Below are 25,847 nucleotides of genomic sequence, written 5' to 3'. Positions count from 1 at the left end.
ACCTGGGGAAGGGGAGAAGAGGTAGGATCAGATTGAATCAAGGGAGGGGATTCCTCGGGAAGAGAGAGGATGTGAAAGGGATTGGAAGAGGGAGAAGAGGTAAGGGGATCCGACTGGCGATCAGAAGATAGGGGAGGTTGTGGGGAAGAAGGGGGAGGAAATGAAGGCGGGGGAGAAGAGGGAGGGGAAATTGGGGGAGGTCGAGAGGAAGGACCTGCTTCATGGGATGGTTTAGGATTAGGGGCTGTCTTTTTCCTTTTAACGGTTTCCCATTGCTCTTCTTGTGGATTATTTTCTACATTAGAAAGTTTAGTGCAACGATTAGAAAAGTGACCATACTCATGACATACCTTGCACTTGAAGGGGATCTGTTCATAGTCAAGCTGCTGAATGTGTGTCCAGTCGTCAACCTTGAGCTTGATGGCTTCTGGCAGGCCTTTACCCAAATCAACTTCTACACAGATGCGGGCACATGCCTGCATGTTATCTTTCGGTTCACTCCGATCAATGTATTTCCCAACAGCATTCCCAATAGCACGCACAGATTCGTCTCCCCAGCAATGCAAGGGGAGGTGAGGAAGCCGGACCCAAACAGGGACCGCATTAGGAATATCAAGCTCCGGGTCAAAATCTGGAGTCCATTTGTTTAAATATAAACCTCTGGAATCCATGAAATAAGGCCCATTACGGAAGATTAAATCCTTGTCTTCCTTTGTCTCAAAATGAAATGTAAAATATCCCTTTCCACAAAATCTGATAGAGATTTTCCCTTGTATTTTGTCTGTCCAATTCCTTTCCACCCACCTCTGGACTGTTTTTGGAGAGGGCCAAAGTCCTGTAAATTGCCCAATAAGTCCTTTTTCTGCCAAGGCAAGAGCAGCCATTCTGGGCAAAGTTGGAGGGAGAGAAACTTCCTGTAACCCATCAAGTTTTTTCACGAACTTTGAGACTGAAGGGCGAGCTCGCTAAGGAGGCATGGACTTGATCAAGGCAGAGAAGGTGTGTTGGTGAGCTGCCTCCTTCGGCGAAGCCTCCGGAGGGGCCATCCCGAGCGGCCAAAGATTGGTTCAGACCTAATGTTTGCAGGCGGCGGTGGGAGCAGAGCGCGCGTTTTAGAACCCTCTCGACTCCAAAATAAAAATATGTTAAATTAAAGAAAAAATTTATTCATATATTATTCTATGGTTATTAATATATTTAATTCTTTATTGATTTATATACTAGGGATAAGTAAAGAAAGATTTACTTCAGTTATTAAATTAATTTATTTAATACTAAGAATGTTATTCTATTTTATTTTTATTACATATTATTCTATGGTTGATAAATTAACTTAATAAATCATTAGGGAAAGGTAAAGGGGTTTTATTATAATATTGGTTAAATTTTTATTTATTTATTCCTATTTATTTATTTATAAACATAAATATTTATTTATTTATTTATTTAATTTATTTATTTACTATTCTATAGTTGTTAAATAAACTTATTTAATTAAGTGTTTATCAGCTAATGCTATCTTAGAGAACATGTGTACACAACCAAATTGTAGGATTTCAGTGGCTCGCAACGATGGACAAATTTGTTTGAGTGAAAATGGAAGTTGAAGCACAAGTACACGAGAACTCTGTTGCTTTGTGTGAGGCCTTATGCCTTGAACCATCTCTCGGTGTGTGGCTTTGAATGTGGAATATATCTCTGCATTTGATTTATGGCTACGACCCATGTCTTTGCGCGTGGAATTCCCTATGTCCAGCTACCCTACACGTGTCTTTTGTTTTTCAGGTAAGATGTCTTCATGATTCATAACATCATTTTGGTCTTAGTATACCATTAATGTTTCCTGTCTAGATGAGTGGATCTCAGTTTTTATCCTTGTAGCTGCGCGTGGCCATCTTTAGTCTGGCGTATGGCCTTTCCCTTTCTGTTTTACCCAGTGCATGGTATGATTCTAAATTGGTTAGATCTTTTTTGGTGCCTCGCATACTAGTTATGGCCTGACAATTGCAGGAACATAGAGGGTTTCAAGGAATAGAGAGGGTTTTTGCAAGGAACAGAGGAACGAAAAAGATAGAGGGTTTCAAGGAACAGAGAGGGTTTCTACAAGGAATAGAGGAACAAAAAAGATAGAGGGTTTCAAGGAACAGAGAGGGTTTCTGCAAGGAACAAAGAGGGTTTCTGCAAGGAACAGAGGAACGAAAAAGATTGAGAAATGTTTGCAGATTCACGAAGATGGTGACAGTGCCACACCAATGTCACTTTGTTTTTGTTGTGCTAAGAGATGGCTAGAGAATCACCTCAATTTGTTCCAGAGGGATTCTCTAGATGGCACGAGAAATTGGGCTTTTGGGAGGAATTGATGGAATGGAATCCAGCGGTGGGCCTGGCGGAACTACTCCATTCCCTGCCTAATTCCTGCCACGACTTTCCATTACGAATCCACTGGAAAATGGTGCTGCATCTTCATCAACCAAACCTTCCTCCACACTGCAATGAACCAACACCTTTGCTTCTACAACCAAACCTTCCTCCTCGTTTTCCCCATTGCAATGGAGGGTTTGTCGAGAAAATGGAGAGACAAACAAACACCAATGTTTGAGAGCCACGAGACTAGGGTTTCTGTGATGGGCATTAAGGGCATGAGGCCCAACGGCAGCAGAGTACATACTCATTTATTCGTGGGTGGCGGGAGATAGATATTAAGACCCTCATTCTTATGAAAAGTGGGAGACATGGGCGGGAAACAGTAGGAAACAGCGGGCTAGGCCATCTTAAAATGGAAACAAGACAGCTGAAACGACCAATTTTTTTTTGGTGTAGAGGCCGAAAATATTTTTGGCGCTAAATTGTTTTAGTTTTTATATGTTGGGGCTTTCACTGTTATTTTGCAAAGGAACTCGAAGCTGAGCTAGAAGTTTCAAGGAAGACAACAAAGGGTTTATTTTCCACAGGTATTTTCCTTTCAATTTGATGTATTTCCCTTGCAAAGATGTTGGCATTGGTATTATTTTCCTTGCGTAGCTGTATTCATTGGTATAGCTATAGGAATTGGGATTATTTTCATGGTATAGATGTAGGCATTGGGGATTATTATCAACAATTTCCTGAGCCGTGTCTGGTTCTGTTTCTTTATAATTACATGAACAACTTAATTTCTGCTTTGAAGTATCACTCTCTATTTGTGTGTAGACATGAATCCAATCAACCTTGTAATGAGATGACTCACCTGCATGCTGGGAAACACTAGGCATTGGCTCATACATACTAGAGACACTGTCCACTTTCGAACCATACAATTCATCAAGGCCATAAAACTGTTTGTCATTGTCTGGACTCTGAATAATGAAATTTGTCTTCATGAACTTCATCCTCAATAGCTGAGTTATGAGGTTGCAGACCAACATCTGAAACTCAAATATTCTCATAAGCTTCTTGAGGTTCATCGTATGATGAATGAATCAGTTGATGATCTCCAAATTTCAAAGAAACTGCATTAGACAACATGGGACAACCATAATTTTAGCTACTGTTATAATTCTTATGTGATTTTCGTTCTTCATCATCGTGAGTTTCACTTTTTTCAACATGTTCAATTTTCTCTTCTTTTTCAACTACATGATCTTGATATCTTTCAATTGCATCTGAATTCTTAAACCCATACTCGTGAGTTTCATTATTAACAAGTGAGATGGGATTTTCCTGAACAGAAGTAGCTGAAATGTACTGTATGGTGCATTCTTCACCATCTCGAACTTCATTGGATGATGCCTCCTTTCTAAATAACAATTCTTTCTTGTCAATGAAAAACTATCTCCTTTCTAATTAAGACAAGAAAAGGAATTTTCTTTATGTATCCCATGGAGTATAACCTTTTATATGCAATTGTGTCTTATAACATGATAGTGTTGCACCCTAACCCAACATACAACATTGTAACAATCCTAGTTCCTTTGGGTGTGTTTTGAGAAATGAGGTCATCCTTTTATGAAAATGCATGCCCCATTGGCTCATTGTTATATATTTCAACTTCTGTGCAATAAATGGCCACATTGAGTCACTTGATATCCACCATTCTAGGAGATGCATTGGGATGATCTTTTGCTTGGATATGTGATAACATGTTTGGCACTAGACTCTAATTCATTAGCATGAAATAGGTTCTAGAGGGGTGTTATGGAAATATGATTGATTCTCCTTTGAACATCTCAAATATCCACAAATCTGTGCATAGGTATAATTGCAAGCCATGATATTTGTAGCTTGGGTCTTTGAGAAGTATGAGGCATGAAATTTGCATTATTTGGTTTAATCCCACACAAACATTTACTCATGAATTGATGAAACCAGAGCTCATGGGCATTCACTGCATTGTCATTCATTTGAATTCACTTATTCCATGTGTGGTTAACTATATTGGAGGGTTAAACATAATTCTGAGTTTTTATACCCTCTCTGCCACCAGTTTTCTACATTATTTTATGTCTTTTCATTTTCCAAGCATATTTTAGGGTTCTTTATTGCATATTGGTGCTCTTCTAAGGCAGCACACCATCTCGCTTCATCTACCATAATAATTCTTTGGACTCCGATTAGTAGTTTCCATGCATGCTTAATATGCTTCATATGCATTGCTTTTCAAATGTTGATTTCACAGTTTAATATAAACTGGTGATAATTTTTTTAAATATTTTATATACAAAATGATGCATGTTTGTTAGGAACACTGTTTATTTTTTGAGCACCATATATGGAACCTTGTTGGTTTCAATCCATAATTGCATAGAGTCAACCAACTAGACTTTCATTTAATTTTCTAAAATCTCTCACTTTAATCCAACTTCTGAATGTTGTTATATAAATGATTGAACAAACACTAACTGTGGTAGCAAACTATCTTGAGGCATTATCTGGGCAGCGAATCATCCCTGAGACATTATCTGAGGCATTGGCCTATCTCTAAGGCATTATCTATAACAACACATTAAATCTGAGGCTTCATTGTGGCAACAATATGTCTATGAAACAATTCTGAGATAGAAACATACCTCTGAGGCACTGTTGATGAAAACAGATCATCCCTGAGGTATCAATTATGGCAGCGAACCACCTATAAGGGATTTTTTGTGGCAACGAATCACCCCAAAGGTTTTTATGTGACAGCAAAATCATCTTGAGGTATGGTCTGGGGTTTTGAGGCAAGAAAGGTCTAGTTTGGAGTTGGTTGTGGCTGCAATGAGATAGTGAAGTAATGTTTATAGGTAGCAAGGAGATATTCTACATAGATTACTTGGCATTATGCTAAGACAGTGCATTACCCTTTGTAATATAATCCAAAGAACTCCTCAATGAAATTAGGCTTACATGCATATAAGTTTAAACAAACATTTTTTAGAATAATTTTACGGTTTTACACGTTGTCATATATTTCAACATTTATTTATGTAATGATCCTAACTAGTGTCCACAAACTTTTCTTCGTAGATTTCTATTACATTATTCTATACAAAATGGCAGACCAGGTATTTATGTTGCTTTTGGTATTTGTATTATTTATGTTGTTGATTTAGTTAGAGGTTGGATTTGTTTTTAGAAATAAATTTAAAATGATACTTCAAAAGTTTGTTTGTGACTAGTTAAATGCTTGTTGGAACACTCTGATAAGCTTGCCTCAAAGTGTTGGATAGATATTCAATGCTCACTCAACACATATTTTGTGTTACCGATTCTATTTTCTTATCGGTTTTTTGATCAAGGTTTTCTTATTTTTATGTTATTATGTGTTTTTTTAAGAATGTACCCATGGGTGTTACCGATGCTACTATGGGGGATTCAATGATATTCACTACTTTTATGGAAATGTTAACAAATTCACGAGGGCAAGACACTGCTATGATGACGCATGAGGTAAGCTTGAATATTGTCTTTTATATGTTCAATTATCTTATATTCCTTATTATATTATGCTAATTTATGTTTGTGGAATGCAGGAAATCGCTAAATTCATTCCAACCCCTATAACACCTTATAAAACATCTAAGGTAATGATAGTGGTAAAACTTGATCAATATTTTTGTGCATTTAGTTAACTTATTTCACTATATATATTTATTAATATTTGTGTTTTTACTAAGCGTGCATTTTGTTGGCATGCAGGATTCATTTATGCCCCTCAATACAACCAATGTTGGCATGCAGGGATCATTAATGCCCCATATACATCTAATGTTATGCAAGATGTAAGTTTCAACCATTTATTTATGTGAGTTTGATTATGTTATTTGTTGAGAAATCTAGGGCATATATTTAATAAAGTTTTTGCACAACGACTCCATGATTTATGAGGTGTTACGAAGAGCTACATCATGCCTTCAAATGGATCATCCCATCCATTTTTTTCTTCTTGTACATACAATACTATTTTAACAAGTAACCCAAGCAATATATTATTCCAAAACATGATGTCAAGTTAATTTTTTAGGGTTTTTATGTAATCAAGAGGCCTTTTTAGGGTTTCTTAAATTCAAACCTTAGATCATACTCTTTTCCTTTTATGTCGTTCTAGAGTTTATCCCATGCCCTAGAAATCAAATCATAGGGAAAAAATACCTTAAGATTAAGGTTTCTAAATACTAGGGCATTTCTTAAAATATAAACCCATAAATTCAACCCTACTACATCTTATGATGGACCCTTTAAAAGAAAATTATTATACATACCTCATGGACACCTATCTGTACTGATTAGTATTTTGGTTGCCATGATTATTTGCAACTTTACTATACATTTCAGTGATGATTTGCCACCTTCATGACCTTCTTTTAATGAGTCTTCCGAGATATTGTCATTCTATAATGGGACTTGCTTCTTCACGTGTTCATGAAACCCATGCCTCAGTCATAACAAAAATAATCTTCTTTTTCCCTTTTTTACATAAATTACATAGAATTGTGATTAGATATGTCATTATGAAGACCGAACCTAGTTACATATTTCAACATTATTCATCTGTTATTCCATCTTATTATTTATATTTGTGCCTTGCAGGATGTTTCTAGGGTGACTCCAACAAGTATACAATCTGTTGGTATAGAGGGTCATGTTATGCCATCTACACCTAGACCAGAACCCCATAACATGCCCTTTACACAATCTGTTGGGATAGAGGGTCATGTTATGCCATCTACACCTAGACCAAAACCCCATAACATGCCCTCTACATCAAATGTGGGTCTAGTTAGCATTCTCCCACCAGGACTAGAACAAGTTTCTTTGAGGAGACTTATAGACTCACAAACAAGAATGTTAAGGCTCTTACCAGATATTCCTACAAATGTTCAAATCAGACAAGAAATAATTGAACAAATTCAGTTATGGGAAATGTCATTGTTGGAGAGTGTAACTCCTACAAGAGATCAACAGGTAAAATTATTTTATTTTTTTATAATTTCATTTGTTATGTTTAGGATCATTATTTTAGGAATGAAAAATAGTTTCATATTTTGGTTGGGTTCTTAATAGTTCCACAATTTCATTGTAAATGCAGGAAGTAAGTGACACAGTGCCTAATGTATCTATAAGGGAACCTTCCTCAATCCCCAAGACTACAACAATATCATTGGTGACCACAAAAGGAATCCAAGAAGTTACAATCTTTCTCACTTTAGAAGGAAATGTCTTGAAGGATGAAATAGGGCTGAAATTTTATCACTTTATTTTTCGTCGTGCAGAACAATTATTTGGAAATACCATCCCAATGGATTGGAGGAAACAAGCCAATGCGAAAAAAGAGGAACTATGTAAAGATGTAGTAATAGCATTTGGTAATCCATGATTTGATAAGGAACTTATTTTACAGATTGCAAGTAAATACATGCACTCAAAGGGGTCCAATTTAAGGACAAAGTTGACAAAAAACTTGATGTATCCACGTCCAGCTTGGATCACAGACCAAGTGACGTGGGATGAACTTATGAAAGATGCCAAGTTTAAGAGGAAAGTCCTCAGAAATCCAAACTATACGCCATCTGCACAAGGAGGAGCTAAGAGACGCCTACGAGATACAAGAAAAGCAACCCAAGCTAGGGTGTCAAAAATTGGATCTCACAAATTAGGCTCTGGTGGATATAATAGTATTCGTGGTGGTATGGTAAGTGATATTTCCATCTATTATATTTTCTATTTTGGGAAAAGTAACCATGGTCACGTTGAGTTAATTGTATCTTCTTATTTATTTTACCTTATAGATGTGATTATCTTTGTTAATGTAGGTTCACCAGTTTCAAAAGGAAGCTTCAGAGGAAGACCTAAAATATTCTTTATTACATGGTTCCCAAGGTCTTCGCCAACACATCATAAATCGAGGGGAAAAATTAATTACTGGTTATGGATCCGAGGTTAGTTGTTTATAATATCATATGAATAATGCAATAAATCAATTGGAGGTTTTAATGTTATTATAACAAGTTAAAGTGTGTTGTGTATAGGAATCAGGTGAAACATCTAGTAGTGAGCATGGGGAGGAGATACAAGCACATGCTGATTTGCTTGTTGCACAAAATCATCCAATAGTCATTCTTGAACTTTGGCAGGAAACCATTGTTGAATTTCAGCGAATGGGATACAGAAATAACGAGGAGGGTGTTCAATGTGATGAGCATTCCACACCCACAATTAATGTAGCGCCTCCCAAAAAAAGGACAAAAAGGATTGATATGTGTTAAATTTTAATAACTTGAACGTGTATCGCTCTAGCTTCTAAGGAGCGCACTAGGTTGTGAGGGTCCAAACATAAACTAATTATGTGTGCAACAAAACAAATTTTGAAGATACTTTGTTTTTTTGATGAGTACTTACATATTATGGGCATCACTAAGACTGTTGTAGGTCCTAACTTGTATTATTTGTTTGATTATGATCAATTTGATATGCTTATATTTGTGTTGTATGTAGATGACCTGGTCCTAAAAGTTAGTTTAAAAAACTCTATCCCATGGTGCAAGAAGAAACTGGCAAGTGAAGTTGACATGAAGGACATACACCTCATGTTTTATTTCTTGGTCTTGGAGGTTTGGCAGAGTTGAGGTGAGGTGGTCCTCGAATAGGGGTAAGTAAGCAACTGATATTTTGAAGAAGTTTCACATAATGGACAATAAACCATAGGCTACTTTTATGATATATATTTTGAAGTTATCAGTAGATTAAGATTCAAATTTGGTTGATTCGTCAGCATACAAAAAGTATATATGTTCCCTAACATATCTGGTAGAATTTAGCAGTCAAATTGCTGTGTGCATGAGATCCCTTGTCTCACAAACAAGGGGGGCTCAGACACCAATTTTGTGTCCATCTTGGCTACTAATATATGGTTGAGCTGAGGTTGCTGCAAGTATGCTCCATGGTCTGAGGTATGCAAGGTACTTAAAGGGCACACTGTCACAGTGCTTTGAGCTGCTGCATGCTTTAGTGGATTTTGACAGGGCCAGAGATGCAGGTGACAGGAAGAGTGATTCATGGTTTTATTTCAGCTTGGGTTCAAATACAATATCTTTGTTAGGATGGGATACCCATGTGTGCAAGTTGAAGAAGTCCCTTTCTGGGCTAAAGTAGCCTCCTGTGCTTGGTACTCATGGAGTTATGAGTACTTACAGATTATGGGCATCACTAAGACCGTTGCAGGTCCTAAATTTTATTATTTGTTTGATTATGATAAATTTGATATGCTTATATTTGTGTTGTATGTAGATTACCTAGTCCTAACAGTTAGTTTAAAAAACTCTATCCCATGGTGCAATAAGAAACTGGCAAGATGACATGTATTATTTCTTGGTCTTGGAGGTTTGGCTGAGTTGAGGTGAGCTGGTCCTCGAACACGGGTAAGTAAGAAATTGAGATTCTAAAGAAGTTTTGGATAATGGACAATAAACCCTAGGCTACTTTTATGATACATATTTTGAAGTTTTCAGTAGACTCAGATTCAGATTTGGTTGATTCGTTAATGTACAAAAAGTAGATGGGTTCCCTAACATGTATGGTAGACTTTAGCAGTCAAATTGCTATGTGGATGAGATCCCTTGTCTCACAAACAAGGGGGGATTAGACAAAAATTTATTGTCCAACTTGGCTGTTAATATATGGTTGAGCTAAGGTTGCTGCAAATCTGCTGAAAAATGCATGTGCCATCCTCAAATGTGTTTTTCTATCCAATTCAGTTCAAAAATTATTTTCTGTCATAACAGTTTTGCAAATGGTTTTTATTATTCTGGATTGAAATGAAAAAGTAAACCTCTGGCTCATGTACCTGCTTTTTATTTGGCTTTTCTTTTACAGATCAATGTCTTACAACGTTTCCAGTTAGCCTGCGCTGTTTTCATTTATCAATTTCTTATGCTTTGTCTGGTAGTTCTTTAAATTTGGTATCTCAGTGAACTTTGCACCCAGCTTAAAAATAGATTGATAAAGATGGATATAATACTGGTTGGTATTGGTAATGGGAGTTTATTCATAGTTTTTATTATAATTTGGTATCTCTTTGAGGTTTGCAGCTGGTTGATGGATAGATCGTAGTTCAATTGGATCTACTCTAATTTTCATCTGGCTTTAATACATCATGGATGGCCTTAATACATCATGGATTTTTGTGGACTGTAATGGTTAAGAAAATTCTATCATAGTGTATTAGGTTAAGATGGTTTATTTATTTATTTTCTCCTGTCTTTTGCTTAAGTTGATATATTCTTTGAGATTAATATGCTTTTTTAATAGGTTTGATGAAGATTAATGTATTCTAGTTTACTAGGTTAATATTTTTTGTTTTAGTAATTTTTCTGTTCTCATCATCTTAAAGATAACATGAAGTTAAGATGAATCATTTTAGGTCTAAACTTTTTTGGTTTTAGATTTAGTTTAGATTAGTCTCTTCTAGCTTGTGAGGTTAATTTGTTTTGTTTTACTTTTTTTAATTGTTTTAATTTTTTAGATTTACCTAAGGTGATAAACTCTTGAACCGAGATTTTTTTGTTAGTTTTTTTAAATACTGACTTTTAAGCATTGAGGTGTGATATTTTCAAGGTTTAGATAGATTTATACTATCTTTAGGTTAGATTAAATGGAACTGATATTCTTACAGATTAGATAGATTTGTACATTCTTATGTTAGATTAAATGGAACTATGTTGGATTCTACTAGGTTATTTACAGTTGTTTTAAGATAATGGTCAATAAGTTGAATAAATAATAATTTTTGTTTTTGTATTGGTGATCTCGCTCAGGATAGTGACTGATATTCTTGGAGCCACAGATGTAGCTCAAGGCTAGCTAGCCTTCTCACTTGGTGGACTGTGTGGATTACATAGTACTTGGCCTTCGTTCCTTCTATTTTTAACAGTTCAAAATGCTGTTTAATTTCATTATTTTATCTCAATGGTTGAGTTTATAAGTTTTTGCAGGGCATGAAATAGATATGTTGTGATTTGTGAGCTGCTTTGCACATCAATATATTATTTCCAGATGACCAGGTATGTGTAGATTGATACCTTACATCTAAATTAATTAGAGAAATTGGTCTTGATTCGTTTCACAGAGTTCTAACCAACCATATTCATTAATTAGAAGTGTTGAGAGTGGGGTATGTATGTCAGAAGGAATCATAGTAGTTGATAAACATCATGGGATCATGAGCATATCCATGAATGGCTCTTGGTATGCTATGAGAAAGAAGAATGTTTCATGGAATTTGTTTGCAGATATTTCTATTCATAGTATTCTCATTTCATCTACTCTACCAGATGTTAAATTGTTATTCTAAAGCACCTTATGATTGGACTGTACAAGAAACGTGACATTGTTGTATCTATTTTGTGATGCTATATGTTAATCATTAACAATATTTGATTTCATACATCTGATTCCAATGGTTTTCTATTTTTTCAGGTGTTTATTTATTTATTTATTTTTCCGGCAGAAAAAAATGGATAGGGCATGGGCATGTCGAGATCATGGAATCGAATAGATGGATGGGACTTATAGTGTTTTCAGTAGTAATTATCATCTGCTTCACCTACCCACCAGCCAGGTAGATTGTTCAATATTTTACTTTTTTGTCCGTGGGTCTATGTTTTCATCCTTCGGGCGACCGATAAATGATTGTTGTTTGGGTTTTCTGAAGGGAGGGAGGGAACTTAAACATTCGATGAATTCCACCTCAGTTTGAATGTGCAGATATCTTAAATATTCTCATAAGTAATTCTCTCATCTCAGAAATTGAAACAGAGTATCAATTCACATCTTGTGTCAGTAGGAGGACATGTTATATTTATTTTGTTATTTATGTTATCGAGTACTCACATGTCTGTTTAAGGTTAAAAAATTAGTAAACTGCATTCAAATGCATGCTAGTCACATTATTTTCTGCTAGAAAATTATATTGAAAATAAGTAGGCACTGTGCTGCTGGACAATTGTTCAACTTATGAATAATTATAGGTAACCAAAAAATTTGGTTTCTCTGGTAGAGAACTATTTAGCAGAAAATGAAAATAGATTGCTAGTCTTTGCTTTCAGCTAGGACTAACATCCTTTGAGTTTTCTTCGATCTTCAAGACAAACTATTTCCACTGTTAAAAGTTAAATAGATATAAGGTAGAGGGTAGGAAATATTTAGCTGGCCAGAGGCCAAGACTACTTTATGTAACCCAAAGTATAATTGTGAAAAACTATAGCTTGTATTGAAACACTTGCATATAGGCAATGAAGCACATAAAGTTCCATCGTAAGTTGCACATGTACATAATCAAAATGTTTGCTATTAAATAATTTAAGAATCAATACACATTTTAGCCTAGGAGACCATGACCATATACAACGATGATAATAGAAAAATTATTTCCCAACTTAATATTCAACCTCAGTTTGATTTTCTTGTTTATAATCCAGGAAACCATGGTAAGAAGGTCTGTAGATCCGGAGGAGGAGCTCAGAATGATGGCTCAAGAAGTCCATGGTTATGTGGAAGCTGTTCTGAATAGTCTTGCTGCAAATGTTCCCAAAGTAAGACATCCATGTGGATGAGCACACAATACAACCATACAGAATCTCAGTGTTTATTCAGTCCATGATACTTGAATTGATGATCTGCAGGATGTGGTGCTTTTTCAAGTTGAGAAAGCCAAGGATGAAATGCTAACCCAACTTTATAGCTCAGTCAGGTAAGGTTTAATGACAAAATGTGGTTAAGGTACGTCAATAATTAGTTTGATTATTTTCCCATTTCTGTATTTTTCCAGAATGATTTTGATTTTCACTTGAAATCAAGTCTCTTGGGACTTTACGAAAGTAGTGTTTTTTGTCATCCTCTGCAGGTGTAGTAGACACCTGTTGATTGGAGCACTGTACATTTGAGCTTTTGGGGTTCCTTTTCAAATTTTTGTTTAAAAAGGTCCTACATGGATTTAAACTTGGATTGATCCCAAGAGAACTTTTGACTTATCAATTCTATTTTCCCGTGTTGATATGTATGTAGTGTGGGCTCAGTAGAAACACCTTTTAACCTCAATATCAATGACAATGGAGCAACTATGAACCCTTTTTTGGTTCCTTTTTATCAACACTCTGTTCTACTCGTTTATGTCTCTTTAGTTTGAATTTTAATTTAATTTAATTTTTAATTTATAGACAGACTGTGTTATTGGTTGTTTTGATCAATACCGGTTTGCTTTTCCTGCTTCTGTTGGCATTTTCCTCATTGAATTGGCGAGGGTTCTCTATTTTTCCACTTATATTTATTTGAATTTTAATTTAGTTTAATTTCGAATTTATAGAAAGACTATGTTATTGATTGTTTTGATCAATACTGGTTTGCTTTTCTTGTTTCTGTCGACATTTTCCTGATTGAATTGGCGAGGGTTCTGCATTTTTCCCTTCTATTTATTTGTTTCCTTCTTATTTACTGATTGGGATTTTGTTTGTTGAAGTATTCATGGGCAATGTGAAGTTATCATGTTTGATGTTACTGCACGATTGACTTACAAGAATGTCCAAACGTGGCACAGAGATCTTTGCATGTATCTCTTTTGCAGAGGGGTTGGATCTCTAAGTACAAATGAAGGTTCCTTAATTGTGTGGTGGCACAACTGCCTGAACCGATTAGCTAAATATCTTTGTGAATTTCAGTGTGTTTGGGAACATTCCTATTGTTCTTTGTGTAAACAAGGTTGATGTGAAGAATAGGCAAGTGAAAGCTAAGCAAGTTACTTTTCATAGAAAGAAGAACCTTCAGTACTATGAGATATCGTCAAAAAGTAACTACAACTTTGAGAAGACATTCCTGTACTTGGCACGGAAGCTCTCAGGGTGAGCCTTTAATCTAGTTTCTGATGCTCCCTAATATGAATGTTATATTAAAAGTTTGCATTGATTCTATAATGGGTTATTTTTATAGGGATCCAAATCTTCATTTTGTGGAGTCACCTGCTTTTGCTCCTCCTAAGGTTCAGATAGACCTTGCAACCCAGCAGCAGTAAGTAGAATGCTATTTTCTTATTATTTTTTGTTAACTTTTATTGAAATAATTTGTTCCATTTCTAAAAGATTGAAACTTTGGCTTACAATCTTTTATGTTGTCAAGTATGAGGCAAAACTTGTAGCAGCTACAACCCAAACCCTTCTAGATGACGATGATGATGCTTTTGAATAGCTTTGTTAAGATGCTTTTGCATATTTAGGGATTGGTGGATGCAATTAGTTTTGTATCATTGGAGTTTTCTCTTGAGTTCCGAAATTTAATTTTGATTTGTATTTGGGGCTTAGAATAACATTATCGCATCTCTCTATATGTGATTTGGGTATTGTGCAGATGTTTTCATTGGTGGAGTTGGCTAAGCTATCTTAGTTCAACTCCATTACAGAGCTATTTTTATATGCTAAGGCAGTTTTTTCCGTTATATACTCTTGCACATTTTGCACAAGAACCTTTTGTACTCTTCAAATATTTCAAGAATGCTCAAGTGCCTTTCATTGTGTACTGTTGGGGGAAATGCTAGTTGCGATGATTGTTGCTTCTAATATATTATGGCTTGTTAAAACTTTCTGTGAAAATTCTAGCTATGTATGAGGATTTATTTTAACTCTGAAATTGGTTTACATAAAGCTTGTACAATGAACAATTTACCTGCTAGACTATCAGAATAAATGATATTATAAAGTAAGCACTAATACCTTGTATACGGGCCAATTCCTCCCTTTGCAATATTGTTTTCATTCGGGACACTTTTTGTTGCAACTGTCAATGTTTCTGTGGTAAAAACTATTGGTTGACCCTACGTATAGCCTCTGTTTCCATTCGGGGCTCTACAGATTGCAATTTCTGAAATGCGAACTTGTAATTTCTAGCTTTGATTAGAAGTCGTGCAACATCCGTATGGAAAAAATATTGTATTCGCAATAACATCAAGAGGAAAGAAAGATGCATGTCCTCTAGAATGGATCTTCACACTGAGACCAATGCTAATGGTGTTGAGAAACTACTGTGCAATGGAATAAACAATGTTGAGGTGCAGAACAAATATATTTTGCCTCCCCAGGAGCAACCCAACATGTCTCAGGTATCTTTCTGCGAGAGCATTCCAGTGGTGGATCTGAAACACTTGGATGGCCCTAGCAGAACCACTGTCATACAACAAATCCAATGTGCATGTCAGGAGGATGGCTTTTTCCAGGTACAACCTTCAATCTCCAATGTCCCAAGTTATGATTTTTTTTGCGGAAGGGATTGGATTCATGAGGCTTTGAATTTTGAATCTCATGATATTGCGATATAAACTGTTTTGAAGATTTGAATTTTGAATTTTAAGATTTGAATTTTGAATCTCATAATATCTCTCAATAAACTTCCAAAATCTCAATTATGAACATTAATTCTTAAAAAAATTTCTGTTCAAATTCAGTATTAATATGGTTGAAGCTGCATGATATGATCAGATAGTGAACCATGGGGTACTAGAGAGGGTGATGAAAAACATGATGGGAATCGCCAAAGAATTCTTCGAAATGCCGATGGAAGATCGTGCATGCCTCTATTCAGAGGATCCAAAGCAACTGGCTCAGCTTGCTACAAGCTTCAATATTCACAAAGATGAAGTCCTTAACTGGAGGGACTATCTAAGACACCCTTGTTTTCCATTACACGAAGTCATCGACTCTTGGCCTAAAAAACCTGCAACCTATAGGTAGCCATTAAACCTTATGTCAACCATTAAAGCAACAATCATAACTCGTTTGGCTTAATATAATATTGAAGCTTTTGTTACAGGGAAATTGCAGGCAAGTACGTTGTGGAGGTGAGGGCACTGTGTTTAAGGCTGCTGGCTGCAATTTCTGAAGCTCTAGGACTCCATTCTGATTACTTGAATAATATTTTTGGGGAACACAGACAGTTGTTACTTGTAAATTACTATCCACCATGCCCAAACCCAGATGTTACCCTTGCTTTAAGAAGCCATTCAGACGCAGGTGGCATCACTGTTCTAATGCAAGGCGATGTCAGTGGTTTGCAAGTACTTAGAAAAGGGAAGTGGGTTGCTGTAGAACCCATTGCTAATGCCTTTGTTATCAAACGTAATAAGTGAGTCTTCCTCGGTTAAAATCAAAATAATTCACGGGCTACATAAGAAACCTCACAAGCTTTTGATAAGTGATCAATTAAAGAATATTTGTGATGATTCTGTTTAGAGTATTAATTTTCAACAATGATCAAAAATATTTTGAAAAAGAAGTTAAAATAACTGGGCAAGCATAAAAATGTTCCATTACAGACTGTTCAAGCGAAAGAATACTCACTCTATAATACTGTGTAATCCAGTTCTAGATATCATACTCACTCTATAATACTGTGTAATCCAGTTGAGCAATGAAGCTATATTTTTGATAACATGATTGAAGCATAAAACTAACCCATACCTACCACCAACGAAATTCATACAATCTTGTACAGTTGATAACTGTGGCTGTCAAGCCTGCCTGGGTATTCTTGTGGGTATGTTTTCTGTCAACACATAAAGGTATTGCCATTTCATTAATTGGGCTCTCGAGCGATTTCTGCATAAAGATTCGCATTGTCGAAATCTAAAGTCATTTCCATTCAATAGTCTACAGATTCTTCTTTAACTATAGTAAAACTGGGAGATGGAACACTTATCAAAGCTAAGGTAGCATCTTAAATCCAAACTTCTGACTCCCATTTGAAGTAGTAAAACTTGGGCGTAAATTTAGTTATGAATTGAATCCCCTCTTGCTAAACAAAGGTAATATTAATAATCCATATGCGCTGGTTTCTATCAGACAAGAATTTCTGTGGTGGTTTCTCTCATACACGAGTACTATTTGTGAACTTTGAATGTGAAACTACATTGAAATAACATTCAAAAGGATTTTTATTTTTATTTTTTTTATATATAATTTTTTATATTGTCTCTAGAGAGACAAATCAAATTGTCTCTTAATAGAAAATAATTCTTGTCTTTATAGAGACAATAATAATTTGTGTTCTATATTGTCTTTATAGAGACAAATTTTTGAGACATTATATTTTGAGACACCCGCTTAGAGACAATATTTAAGACAATACACAAGTTTCTTTTTGTCTTAAGTTAAGACAATTGACTCAAATATTGTCTTAAATATTGTATTAAAACCCCCCTACATGTAGTAGTGTACATCAAGCAAAGAATTTTTTAGTTCTTATACATCTAGCAATATGGATAAGGTTTTTTTTTAGGCAATAAAAGCCTTTATAATATTGAAACAATAGGATATTATCTAATACAGGCACTAGATGGTTATAGTTTATTGCTTAAGTAGGTCAGACATGTACCAAAACTTGGAATGAATTTGATTTCAGCTAGAAAGCTAGATGATGAAGGCTACCATACAATGCTTCGCAAGGGAGGATGATAAATTGTAAAATGTTCAATGGTCATTGCAAAAGGGTAGAAAATAGGCATTCTCTACACCTTAAATTCAAGGTTTCAAAAGTAAATTATTCTATTGTTACAAAGGAGGCATTTGCAACATGTTTATGGCATAAAATAATTGGTCGCATGGCTTTTGCCAAAAAATTCTTGTTGTGTAAAGGATTTTTCCTAATTTAAAAGGTAAAAAAATTAAATTTTGCGAACATTGTATTATGGGTAGATAGAAAAGGGTATCATTTGTAAGAGATATTTTTAATAGGGATACAAAAATATTACATTTGATATACTTTGATATTTGTGGTACTATTAATATAAAATAATTAGGAGGATCTACTTATTGTATCACTTTTCTTGATGATGCATCAAAGAATGTGCGAGTTTTCCCTCTTAAGAGCAAACATTGTGCAATACGTACTTTTCAAATATTTCATGTTGCTATTGAAAGTGAATATAATCAATTATTGAGATGCATTAGAACATATAATGGTGGGAAACATTCTCGAAGGACTATGAATAATATTGAATTGAACAAGGAATAAAGAATGAAAAATTGGTTCCTCACTTGAAATGGTGTGATGTACACTTGCAAATTCTAGTTTCGCCAAATATTTTTGGGCAGAAGTTATTTTCGCAACATAATACTTAATAAATATATGCGCCGGTAAGGATTTTTGCTACACTTGACAATTTTTGGTTGTGAAGAATATGTGCATATTTAAAAAAAAAAAAAAGTCCAAGCTGGATGAAGTCCAAGCTAGAAAAGTTTTATATAGCTAAACCAAAATATCTAAATACACCAGTTGTATTTCATTCCAAATTAGCGACTAATTAGTGCCCCTCTAACATTCAAGAAAAAGAAGAAATATCCAAGATTCCATATTATTAAACTATAGGAAGATTAATGTATGCAATGGTATGCATTTACCCTCACATTGCACATTTAGTGGAGTGGTAAGTAGGTTGCCTGCAAATCTATGGAAGGAACATTTTGTTGTAGTTAAATGGTTTTTGAGACACATTAAAGGATCAATTTATTATTTTTTGTCCTTTTGAGGTATTGAGTCCTTATTGGAAGGGTTTACAAATGATTATATGGTAGGTAACATGGATTCTAGAGGATCCACAATAGGGTACATCTATACATTTGTGAGAACTGTAGTTTCATGGGTATCTAGATTACAAAAGCTGGCAGCTCTTTCTAATACAAAGGATGAGTATATTGCAACTAATGATGGAGGTAAGGAATTGATTTGGATTAGGACGTTCTTGGAAGAGTTGAACATGCCACAAGAATATATACTAAATTGAGATAGCCAAAGTGCAATCCATCTTGCTAAAAACACCACCTTTCACTACAACATAAAACATATTGATTGTAAACATAATTTTTGTATTTATGATCAATATTGTATTAATGAGATCAATATTTATTGATATCATATCTATTGTTATTAATATATTGATGGTTGTTTAAAATATAATTATTGTTATGAGAACAAATTTTCTATTGGAGATTCTATGTGTAGGGTTTATTTAGAGGTGGCTCAATGGAACCAATGAGAAGCATTGAAAATCTTATTGAGGTAGATTTTACCCTATAAAAATATGAGATAGAAAATATACTCACACTCGAAGATATGGATTTGTGGATTAAGGGAAAACCTAAGGAGCCTTCATGAGTGACTAATGAATATTTGGAAAAGTTGGATTGAAAAGCAATGACTACTATTAGGCAATATTTAGTAGAAAAAGTATATTTTCATATTTCACAAGCAAAATAAAATGAAATACTTATGTAAAAAACTTAACGATTTATAAGAATGGGGCACAACAATCAATAAATTGTTTTTGATGAAGAGATTATTTAATCTCAAAATGAAGGAAGGGAGTTCATTAATTGAGCATCTAAATGAGTTGCACATTATGGTGAACTAGCTCACTCCCTTGAAGATTACATTTGATGATAATATCAAAGCTGTTTTGCTCCTTATAGTTGGAAGAACTTGGTTGTCACCATAAGTAATGCATCATGAAAATTTAAATTAAACTTTGAAGATGTTTCTAACAAGCTACTAAATAAAGAAATGTAGATCAAATCTATGGGAGAAGAAATACCAAATATGGAGGCATTAACTCTCAGTGATCATGAGAGACAATATGATGGAAGGAAATCTAGGAGATCATTGGCTAGAATGACATCAAAGTTTAGGCATGGAATAATAACCTCTTATCATTGTGGGAAACTTGGCCATATTAAAAGGGATCGATGGATATTAAATAAGGAGAAAAATGAGTAAATTGTAGCTAGCAATAACAAGAATAATGAAGAAACTAGTACTATGGAAAGAGAAGGTGATGTATTAGTTATTGTTTCTTATGATGATGCATGCCTCTATGCATTTAGTACAAATAGTGATTATATTCTAGATTATGGAGCCTCCTACCATAATACATGGAGCAAAGAAATTTTTAGTTCTTATACATGTAGTAATATGGGCAAGGTTTTCTTGGGCAATAACATCCTTTATAATATTGAAACAATAGGATATTTTCTAATAAAGGCACTAGATGGTTATTTTTTCTTATACATGTAGTAATATGGGTAAGGTTTTCATTGGCAATAAAAGCCTTTATAATATTGAAACAACAAGATATTTTCTAATAAAGGCACTAGATGGTTATAGTTTATTTCTTACGTAGGTCAAACATGTAGCAAAGCTTGGAGTGAATTTGATTTCAGCAAGAAAGCTAGATGATGAACGCTACCATACAATGCTTGGAAAGGGAGGATGGAAAATTGTTAAAGGTTCACCGGTCATTGCAAAAGGGTAGAAAAATAGGCACTCTCTACACCTTAAATTTAAGGTTGCAAAAGTAAAATACTATATTGTTATAAAGGAGGAGTTTGGAACATGTTTGTGGCACAATAGACTTGGGCACATGGCTAAAAGAAGCCTAAAAATTCTTGTTGAGCAAAAGATTTTTCCTAATTTAAAAGGTAAAATTTAAATTTTGTCAACAATGTATTATGGATAGATAGAAACCGGTATCATTTGTAAGAGATAGTTCTAATAGAGATAAACAAATATTACATTTGATATACTTTCATATTTGTGGTATAATTAATATAAAGTAATTAGGAGGATCTGCTTATTTGATCACTTTTATTGATGATGCATCAAAGAAGGTGCAATAGTTCCCTATTAAGAGCAAATATGAAGCAATAGATGCTTTTCAAAAATTTCATGTGGCTATTGAAAGTTACTCTGGTAAATTATTGAGATTCATTAGAACATATAATGATGGGGTGTACTACTCCAAGTACTATGAGGAATATTGAATTGAATAAGGCATAAAGAATGAAAAATTAGTTCCCCGTTTGAAAAGGTGTGATGTGCACTTGTAATTTCTAGTTTCACTAAATATTTTTGGGTAGCCACTATTTGTGCAACATACTACTTAATAAATCACTCTCCCAAAGCTTCACTTGATGGTTTAGCTCTTTGAAATAATAAGGGGGTGCATCGAATAAAACATGAAGGGAAGGAAAGTAGACAAAGGTTCCAAGCAGGACTAGTGGTCAAATGATTTGGGAAAGAACAAGGTATTGACTTTAAATAAAAAAATTCCCCATTCGTTAAAATGTCATCAAAACATGTAATAATTGGTCTTGTAGCTACTTTTGATTTAGAATTAGAGAAACTATATGTCATGACCACCTTCCTGCATGGAAACTTGGAAGAGGATATATTCATGGAACAAGTATAAGGTTTAATCTGGTCTTTAGCTCAAAGAAGAGTCTATATGGTCTGAAACAAACTCCATGTCAATGGTATAAAAGGTTTGAACCTTTTATGCTCGATCATGGTTTTAAAAGATTAAATGTAGACCATTGTGTATACAATAAAAGAGATGAAAATGGAAATTTCACTATCCTATTATTATATGTTTATGACAGGTCGATTGCTGGAAAAGATAAATTGATGATTAATAGATTGAAAAAAGAGCTAAACCATGCAATTGCAATGAAAAATTTAGTATTAGCAAGATAAATTCTGGAGATGCAAATTATACATGATAGAGAAAGAAATAAACTATGGCTCTAACAAATGAAATACCTTGGAATTGTATTGGAAATGTTTGATATAGCTAAACCAAAATTTGTAAGTACACCACTTGTATCTCATTTCAAATTAGTGAATAATTAGTGTCCCTCTAGCATTGAAGAAAAGGAAAAGATATCCAAGATTCCATATTATTCAAATATAGGAAGCTTAATGTATGCAATGGTATGCACTCACCCTAACATTGCACATTCGGTGGATCGGTAAGTAGGTTTCCTACAAACCTATGGAAGGAACATTTTGTTGTAAAATGGATTTTGAGTTACATTAAAGGCTCAATTGCTTATTTTTTTTGCTTTTGAAGTACTAATTCCATAAGTAGGTTTCCTACAAACCTATGGAAGGAACATTTTGTTGTAAAATGGATTTTGTGTTACATTAAAAGCTCAATTGATTATTTTTTGTTCTTTCGAGGTACTAATTCCTTATTGTAAGGATTTACAAATGATGATATGGTAGGTGACGTAGATTCTAGAGGATCCATAATAGGGTACATCTAGACATTTGTGAGAACTAGAGTTTCATTGGTATCAAGATTACAAAAGGTGACGGCTCTTTCTAATACGGAGGATGAGTATATTGAAACTAATGAAGGATGCAAGGAATTGATTTGGATTAGGAGGTTATTGGAAGAACTGAACTTGCCACAAGAAAAATATGTACTAACTTGAAATAGCCAAAGTGCAATCAATCTTGCTAAAAACACCACCTTTCACTACAACAGAAAACACATTGATGCTAGATATCATTGGATTCTACAAGCGTTGGATGATGGGTTGCGATAATTGAAGAACATACATACAAAAGAAAATCCATCTGAAATGTTATCAAAGATATTGCAAAGGGATAATGAGGAGCTTTGTAGAACCTTGGGTGGTGTCATACAAAGGTGATGATATATGTTTCGGACTAGATCATTAGCAATAATATTCACATAAAATTATGTTTGGCCTCAAGTCAAAGATTGTTATGTGTGAGTCCAAATATATAAAATAATATATTTTTATTATGTAACAAATATTTCTCCTTGAATGTAACTAAGGTTTTTCCTCAAATGTAATGAAGGATTCTTCTTGAATATAATAGAGTCTTCTTCTCGAATGTAATGAAGTCCTCTCCTCAATTGCAATGAAGGATTCTCCTCTAATGTACTCGAGATTTTTTCTATCAATAAGGTTGAATTCATTCATTGTGACTAAAGTGATTGAGAATTGGGCTTAGAAGCTAAAGCTTACATAAATTCTACTAATAACAAAAGAGTTGTTGATCTTTCCATGCGGTTTTTCCAATACGTTGCTAAATTTTCCACTGAAATTTATGTTTATTTTTTCTTAATTATATACCTCATTTTACTTATAATGAATATGGTATTAATAACATATGCGTTAGTTATTATTCATCTGAAATCTATTATTATTAATCTATTAATTATTATTTAAAATATATGTTAGATTTCAACACAAACCTACTTTTAACATAATAATGTGTAATAATATCCATGGTATCGAGGTTTTCAACACAAACCTACTTTTAACATTCGATTTCACTTACATGCACAGGGGATTGGGATATTAGATTCAATGTAGGAGTTCTTATGAGCATCCGTGCAATCGAGGATATGTAGCTTCCATACACTAACAATTGGGTTATCTATGTGACAATGTGAGATTATTTTAGTTAGAAAATAATACAGTGATGGATTTTTTTCTGTGATAATTATTTTAAATTAAGGTCAAAAATATTAGTTGATTTAAGAATGTGCTGTTTTAAGAAAATGATTAATTTTTTGAATTAATTACAGCGAAGGTGTTCATAAGGGGAAATTTGTCTGGAGATTTCCTAAGGAGAAATTTGTCTGAAGATTTTCGTCGTCTGTCCATTGCCTATCTGAGAAAGACACATGTTTGCTCAAGTTGTGTGGCGAGAGTTCTCTTTATAGACTTCATCTTCTTTCAGCTGCCAATAAGAAAGTGTCACTATAATTATTAACCCTACCACCTATCGACGTCGCAGGTGACGATATCTAGGAAGGCTCGTGGGGAAATTCCTAACACAAGTTTCAGGGCGAGTATTGAGAAAGAGACATCAACGGGTAGCCACTTTGACACTAAGAGATCAGCCAGGCAAGGAAGAAAATCTTGAGCTTACATCGTTGTTTCTACTCTGTATTCTGTCGTATCCATCTCATACGGAAATGATAACAACAACTATGTCTTTGATATCTTCATTAACTACAGGGGTCCTGGCTGCAAGAAAACCCTAGCTAAATATCTCTACGATCGCCTTGACGAAAATGGATTCCAAGTATTTATGGACGTTAATGAATTGCAAGATGGAGAGTATATAACTCGTCAAATCTAGAGTGCCATTCAAACAACATCTGTGCATATCGCCATTTTCTCTCCAAGATATGTAGAGTCAAATTGAGCTCCTACTCATGTCGGGGTCAGCTATTATTCCACTGTTCTTTGATGGGGACTGCACGACGAAAAAGGAGTGTATGGTCAATCCCTGAAACGCTCAAGAAGAGAACATTCACTTCTCTACCACGATACTACTCCAACACCATCCAAAACTAGATGAAGGCTCTCTCTGATGTTGCAGAAATAAAAGGTTTCGATATGGAGACATACAATGGGAAAGTTCTCCAACTCTCCGTGATACTCTTACCTTTTAATTTGTTGGATTGATATATAATTTATAGTAGGAATTTCTGACTCGTTATTTTACTTCAGCGATGCACCACTCCTCCAACAGGTCATGGAAGAATTGTAGAAAAAAAGTTAGAAAACCACTACATGTGTTTAGATATTGGATGAGAAAGTTAAAGTATTTGCGGGGATAATGTTACTCGAGGAACAAAGCACGGTGCTGGAAGAAAAATGCCAAGTATCTGGATTGCTGACTACTGGATTGCTGATTCACTGAATATTTGGTAATCAGATTGACAGGGCACGTCTGGTAATCAGACTGACATGGTATGTCATGGCATGTCCATGTTCACCTGATTACCTAATATTTGGCAAATTAACAATCAAGATAAAAATTCCCGGAAAAATGATCCCAGAAAACAAATCTTTACTAGTCAGAGATCAATTTACAAGAAAACTTTCTTTGAATTTGATGTCAGAGAAAGCGCAGCGAGAAACTCTTTATATTATTTGCAAAGTATGATTCTTAGTGGCTTGGCTCAAGTGAATGTGCAAATAGCCAGCAATGATGATGGTGGAGAAAAAAAATGTGGGCTTAGATCTCTCTCTATATTTTTTCAGGTAACAGATACATAAGTTTCTGCCTATTTTGGTTTTCACAGATGGTCTCTTCAGTGAATTAAGAACATTTTCAAAAGATAATTTCAAAAAAAAGAATGAGTCGGATGAGTGTTAACAGAAGTAACGTCTAGCATATGAATCAAAATGTAAATCCAAAAGAGGTTATCATGCTTTTCTTAAACCCTAGAATTATTAGTCTTGGACAACAACCCTTACAGAGAACCAACAACGTCCTCCATTGAAGGAGGGAAAATCCCAAATCCACCGAAAATAAATAGGAAAAAGAAGAGTTAAAGAATCACAATAACAAAGATATGGCAAGCAGTGCCACGGTCTTGAGGTTCCTCATGACAAATGAATAACACAAAATAAAGCATGCAACCTGCAAATAAAAATATCAGCCTGGACCCTTTAAGGAAAAATTGAGTGCAGTGGAATTTGACCCTTGGACCTTAGGGCCGAAAGATTTCTACATACTGGTGGTCCTTT

The 25,847-nt window shown here is 34.6% G+C and overlaps 1 protein-coding gene and 1 pseudogene across 1 annotated transcript; both read left to right on the top strand.

Moving 5' to 3' along the window:
- The first annotated feature begins 5,892 nt into the window (after window positions 1-5,892).
- On the top strand, window positions 5,893-14,688 carry LOC149156178 (GTP-binding nuclear protein Ran1B-like; annotated as a pseudogene).
- A 784-nt stretch (window positions 14,689-15,472) lies between these two features.
- On the top strand, window positions 15,473-25,051 carry LOC149156177 (protein DMR6-LIKE OXYGENASE 1-like). The gene is made up of 7 exons (XM_089444666.1): window positions 15,473-15,709; window positions 15,972-16,219; window positions 16,303-16,607; window positions 23,888-23,988; window positions 24,100-24,209; window positions 24,324-24,425; window positions 25,030-25,051. Exons 1-7 carry the CDS (start codon window positions 15,473-15,475, stop codon window positions 25,049-25,051), a joined length of 1,125 nt encoding a protein of 374 aa, XP_089300792.1.
- Window positions 25,052-25,847: the final 796 nt, after the last annotated feature.

This window comes from Pinus tabuliformis, chromosome 9 (genome assembly GCF_031772625.1).
Source record: "Pinus tabuliformis cultivar Carrire ecotype Pingquan chromosome 9, CPIR1, whole genome shotgun sequence".
Lineage (NCBI taxonomy): Eukaryota > Viridiplantae > Streptophyta > Pinopsida > Pinales > Pinaceae > Pinus > Pinus tabuliformis.
The sequence above is the reverse complement of the archived record's forward strand: the minus strand, read 5'-3'. Positions and strand labels throughout refer to the sequence as shown.